At 46.4% G+C, this 5,461-nt stretch overlaps 1 protein-coding gene across 1 annotated transcript; it reads right to left on the bottom strand.

The window, feature by feature from the left end:
- Nucleotides 1-2,531: 2,531 nt before the first annotated feature.
- Nucleotides 2,532-4,299, bottom strand: LOC123083453 (transcription factor MYB53). The gene is made up of 3 exons (XM_044505496.1): nucleotides 3,951-4,299; nucleotides 3,139-3,879; nucleotides 2,532-2,892 (listed from the first exon to the last, which is right to left on the bottom strand). Exons 1-3 carry the CDS (start codon nucleotides 4,214-4,216, stop codon nucleotides 2,859-2,861), a joined length of 1,041 nt encoding a protein of 346 aa, XP_044361431.1. The 5' UTR covers nucleotides 4,217-4,299; the 3' UTR covers nucleotides 2,532-2,858.
- Nucleotides 4,300-5,461: the final 1,162 nt, after the last annotated feature.

Below are 5,461 nucleotides of genomic sequence, written 5' to 3'. Positions count from 1 at the left end.
CCCAGTTGACCACCACGCGCTGCAGCCATCATATGGGTTGTGCTCTCGGGCATGGTACTTTTTTCATGGGTTAGGTAAATCTTTGTGCATGTCACCGTACACTTGTGGACACCATTGCATAGGTGGCCTGTTGCTAAGAGTCCTGAGGATCCAGGTCTCCTGGCACACATCAATCTTTTCAGGTGGATGCAGATCGAGTTAGCTTAATCCTAGTTAATTAGTTTGTGGTGAAGCATCAACTATTAGTTGGTTAATTTGTTTCTGACTTTGCTTTCTGCCTACATTCTGGTTTAGCTGAGGAATATTTAGGAGAATCTGGAAATAATGAGCATTTGTATATTATTAAGCAGTGAGATGCAACGCCACCAAAATCTGATCATGCCTAATAAATCTTGACAATAGGTTCATTTTTCTTGTATAATGAAGGGCCTTTCTAGAGCCAAGCTGAAGTGTTCCATCTCTTCTTCATGCAATTAGTTCGTTGGCTAGTTCAGTTAATTAGTGGGTAAGGGGTAGATGCACACATACGTATGAAATGAAAGAAATGAAAGCCAGCGTGGACCTGGTGTTGAACGAATTATCCGTAGCCCATTTGTCATCTGCCGTGAACGCATGCATGCATGGTCATGTCGAAATCTCACCCGACCAGAAAGCGAGATCCAGGTCACGTATGCATGCACGTATCATTCTTACACTTGGAAGTTTCTCGGAAGGCCATTAATTCCGAGCTTGGATGCAAGGTACGCACACATGCGGTTGGCGTGAAAAACGCTCTTATATTATGGGACAGAGGTAGTATTTTTTTTTCATCAACTTGGAAACAATTGACAGTGATGATATAAAAAACTGTCCATCAACACAGTATCATATAAACTAACACTAATATTGATTGTACGTTCATTAACGTGGCCCCGGCCTTCTGCTTAACTTGAAAGAGAAATTAAAACTGCCCAAACTGTTCACGGGGAAAAGTGATAGCCATTGCAAGAAAACAGGTTTAAGCACTCTAACAGCTCTAACCACTGTGTCAAATCGGAAAAGCCCGCGAGCTTTTCGAGGATAAAGCGAGCTTATCTGCTAATCAAAAGGGTATGCTACATGCTAATTAAGCTATAGGTTGTGAGCATAGAGGACAGACCAGTCAGAGCAGTGCATGCATATACAGGTGCAGGGCAAGCTGAGGCGGGTCAATGGCTTGTGATGCCCGGAAACGAGCCCCCTACCTACTGTCTAACCAATTCCGTGACTTATATGGTCCATGACCAAGAGAAAAACATATTCATATATACACATAGAAAAGCATATTATTGTCGAGTAATGTGAGGCTGCGGGCATCCATCAAGTAGCTGTGGTTTTAACTAAAAGTGCACTCAAGCAGCTAGCTGCCGATGATGGATATTTTTTTGCGTCCACTGCCCCATCAATCACGAAAAGGAATCTAACTAAGCTAGCTAATTAGATAGGAACGCACACACATGAACAAGACATGTCACAAACTGCCCCGAGGACACGCACCGGTGATCGACATGGATGTTTAGTTAGTTCTTCTTTTGCTTTGATTGATTTGCGCGTCAAAACTACTGCCACATGGAAAACTAAATGAATTGATTGATGAGCTTTGATATTGGTAATGGATTAGCTAAGCTTGATCAATTAGAGTACCATAAGTCCTAGTATCAAGTTGAATCTGGTTAACCATGGATTAGCTAGATAGATTGATGAAGATAGTGTTTCTTTTGCCTTGATTTTCGTGCTGGGTCGTCATTGATAGTGTGGAGAACTTCTAGAAGATTAATGAGGTAACTTTCTCCACTTTGACAAGCTAGAGCTTGAGCGCTACACGTCCTTGTCCAACTCCAACTAACTCATTTTATAGTGTTATACCGTTTGCATGCTATCATATATATGCATGCATGTCCCCTGCTGGTTAATTTCAGTAGTACAAGTGATGTGTGTGTCTGCTAGTCAATCCTCATCCAACAAGTAACCTCGTTCTGGCTGAGAAGACCCCACACTCAGAGGAATTAATCAAAGCTAGCTATATAGAGCAAACATTCTAAATTTTCTTGAAGCTATATATTATGCATGCAATTGTCTTTCTTAATTAGTTAGAACATATATATGGTTTAATTGAAACATGAAAGTGAACTTATCTTCTACTATTTATGTACAATACCCTAATTCAAAATGGAAAGCCTACAGTGCAGACTATGTCTTCTCTGATTAGATAATTAAAATACAGTAGTCCATATGATGCAAATTTGACTATCAACCATATGTGTGTAGCCATACAATTATTGTCGCAAAGTACATACAGAGATTGATCACAGTGAAGACTAATGTTGGACTCTCAAGACCAACATCGTGGGATTAAAATATAATCAGAATCCAATCAAATGACGACCCGAGTTTAGCTTCTTCACGCAAGAGAAAGTTCAAACAAATTAACTAAACCCTGCGTCATTATGCAAGACCAAAGGAATAAAGACGATGATTATATAGTCACACTCACACACACATACTTTGCTGTCTGGAAAAAAGAAGCTGCTTTCAATTTATGTCACAAGCTAGTTATTACATATATTCCCCACCTCATAAAAAAAGGAAACAACAAAGAAACTAATTAAACAAAAATGAACATTAATTGCTGTGAGTGTGTACATATATGTATATGTCCTTCTGTTCTTTTTTGTACATGACTAAAAGTGTGGACTAAACCACCTTTGCCCCCCTATCAACAAACAAACTTCACATCTTCGGTATTGATCGACCGAAGTGCATCCAATCCAAGAATTAATAGTCTCAGTCTCCTCCTGATTATTTTTGGCATCCTTGATCATATCTCTTCTATCTACCCATCACAGCTCACTTGAGTTCAGCCATGACATTTGGCTGCATAAAAATAAATAAGAGAATTAATCATTTCAGCTATAAGTATTGTGTCAATTAATTCCCTGGTAAAATGACCTAGCTAGTTCAACTTCAACTATAAAATAAATTAGGATTAAGGAAAAGGCACAGATAATATTTAAGAAATATATGAGCAAAAATTATTTGGGTGGATGGAAAAGTGACATGCATGCATGGGCGTTTTTTTCTTTTTGATAGAAAGTTGATGGAATGGGAGCAGGTACTCACTCTAGCAAATCCTTCCAGCTACCGTCCGTGTTGAGGTCATCCATCAGGTTCAGGCTCTCCAGCCCGTCGAACGGGCTCGACGCCGGCGTCTGCTCGCACGACACACCGCCGCCGCCATTGTTGTTGCAGTCCCGGTCGTTGGCCACCATTGGGCGCGGTGGCGCCACCGCGTCCACGGTCACGTTGCTCCCGCTCGCCCCGCCGTGGCACCCGAGCTCCGTCGAGCTCAGCCCGTCCCCGGCGCCGAAGCTGTCGAACATGCCGCTGATGTTGTGCATGCCGCTCGCCGGCGCGGAGTTGGTCAGCGCCGGTAGGTTATTCATGCCGTCCCACTGGCACTGCTGCAGCAGCATGCTCTGGTCGACTCCGCCGGCGCCGTTCTGCCCGCCGTTACTGGCGGCGAGGAGTGCCATGAGGTTGTCCATGCCGGGCGCGAGCGCGGGCACGGCGGCGGTGGTGAGCGCGCGCACGAGCCCCTGAAGCAGCTGGAACTTGGCGGCGTCGGCCTGCAGCCTGAGCGCGTTCATGTCCCAAGCGCCCGTGGCCGAGCCGGCGCCGCCGAAGTTACCGGCTGCCGCGAGGAGGCCCGGGAGCCCGGCGAGCAGGCTGAGGTCGGTGCGCGGGCGGTGCGTGACGGGGTCGATGCCCATGCCGAGCAGCTTCTTGCGCAGGTGCGTGTTCCAGTAGTTCTTGATCTCGTTGTCCGTCCTCCCCGGCAGCTTCGTAGCAATCGACGACCACCTGAACCAACACCATCAGTCACCGGCGCCGGAGTCGGAGAAGAAGACACAAACAATAGACACGGGACTTACTTGTTGCCGAGGAGGGAGTGGAGGTGGATGATGAGCTTCTCCTCGTCTTCGGTGAAGCGGCCGCGCTTGATGTCGGGGCGGAGGTAGTTGGTCCAGCGGAGGCGGCAGCTCTTGCCGCAGCGGTTGAGGCCGGCGAGCTTGGGCAGGCGGCGCCAGCTGCCGTGGCCCTTCTCCTGGATGTAGTCCACCAGCAGCTTGTCCTCCTCGGGCGTCCACGGGCCCTTCTTCACGCCCGCCTCCCCGTCGCAGCACGGCGACCGCCCCATCGCGTAGCTTGAGCTTCTTCTCTTTCTTTGTCTGCGAGGCTTAGCTTGCCGGAGAGAGGCGTAGCTAGCAATGGCCGGCGGAGGAGTTGGGTTTTTGAGGTTTCGTTGGGGTGGATAGGAGGGGGTTTTATAGGGAAGGGTTTAGAGGGGCCGGGTGGGATGATGCGTGCATGGCGGCATGGAATGCTAAAAAGGAAGTCTTTGTGTGCGGGAGACGCAGCCTCCTCTCTCTCACCTCTCTCTACCCTCTCTGTTTCTCACTCTATCTTTCTCTCTCTAGCGACCTCTCCGCTTCTCTCTCTAGTGACCTCTGTGTTTCTCTCTCTAAATCTCTAAATCTCTCTCTCTCTCTCTCTCTCCGTCTGTCTCTCTCTGACTTTTTTGGCAATGGACCGAATCAGTTTGCTTAAGCAGGTACGTTGTTTAATTAGATATATATATATGATGGCGTACGTGTGTGTTGTCTTGTTGCCTCTTGTTGTTTTTCCCTACGTGCGTATACTGCATGAGCAAGTGGTGGATGGATCAAGTATACGTATTGCGTATATGCATGCATACCGTAATATGCATGCATGCGTGATGCATGCATAATATGCATGAACAAGTGAACTAGAATCAGTTGTTTATTGGCCGTTATGAGAATCACATAGTTGTATAAGTTATGCTGATCTAAATGAATATCTTGATGTCGAATACTCCCATATTGATCAAATCTAAGAAAGCTACATTTTTTTAAACATGTTCACATGTGGAGGAGCTGAGCGGCGGGACGAATACAAGAGGAGGAAGAAGGAGCGAGGAAGAAAGTATAAGGAAGAAAAATGGAGGAAATAGGAGGCAAAGCGTGGAGGCAAAATGGCATTGGCGACAACAATGGGGCGGGTATGTGGAGGAAGACGATCGACGATGATCTGGCCCTAGGCCCACAGTGCAGCTAGCCGGCGCGATATAGCGGCATTCGCGGATCTATAGAGCCCACAAGTACAGGAAGCGTGTGTGCACGCGCGCTAGCACGTACGGGGCGAAGTTTAATTCTTCGTCGCATAGAGAAAAATCCGGTCGCAAGAGATCGCGGTACATGTGACAACCTCCGAGTTGTTTTGATGTAACCTTTTCTTTTAAGAAAGATCTTCGTGCTCCATGTGCGTTTCAGTTTCTCCGCTCATTAAGGACATGTACTATTACTAACATGCATGTTAATTTCTTCTATTAAGAAAGCAAAACATATCGGTTTTTGCACGTACG

The sequence above is a fragment of the Triticum aestivum genome, chromosome 4A, assembly GCF_018294505.1.
Source record: "Triticum aestivum cultivar Chinese Spring chromosome 4A, IWGSC CS RefSeq v2.1, whole genome shotgun sequence".
NCBI classification, from domain to species: Eukaryota; Viridiplantae; Streptophyta; class Magnoliopsida; order Poales; family Poaceae; genus Triticum; species Triticum aestivum.
The sequence above is the reverse complement of the archived record's forward strand: the minus strand, read 5'-3'. Positions and strand labels throughout refer to the sequence as shown.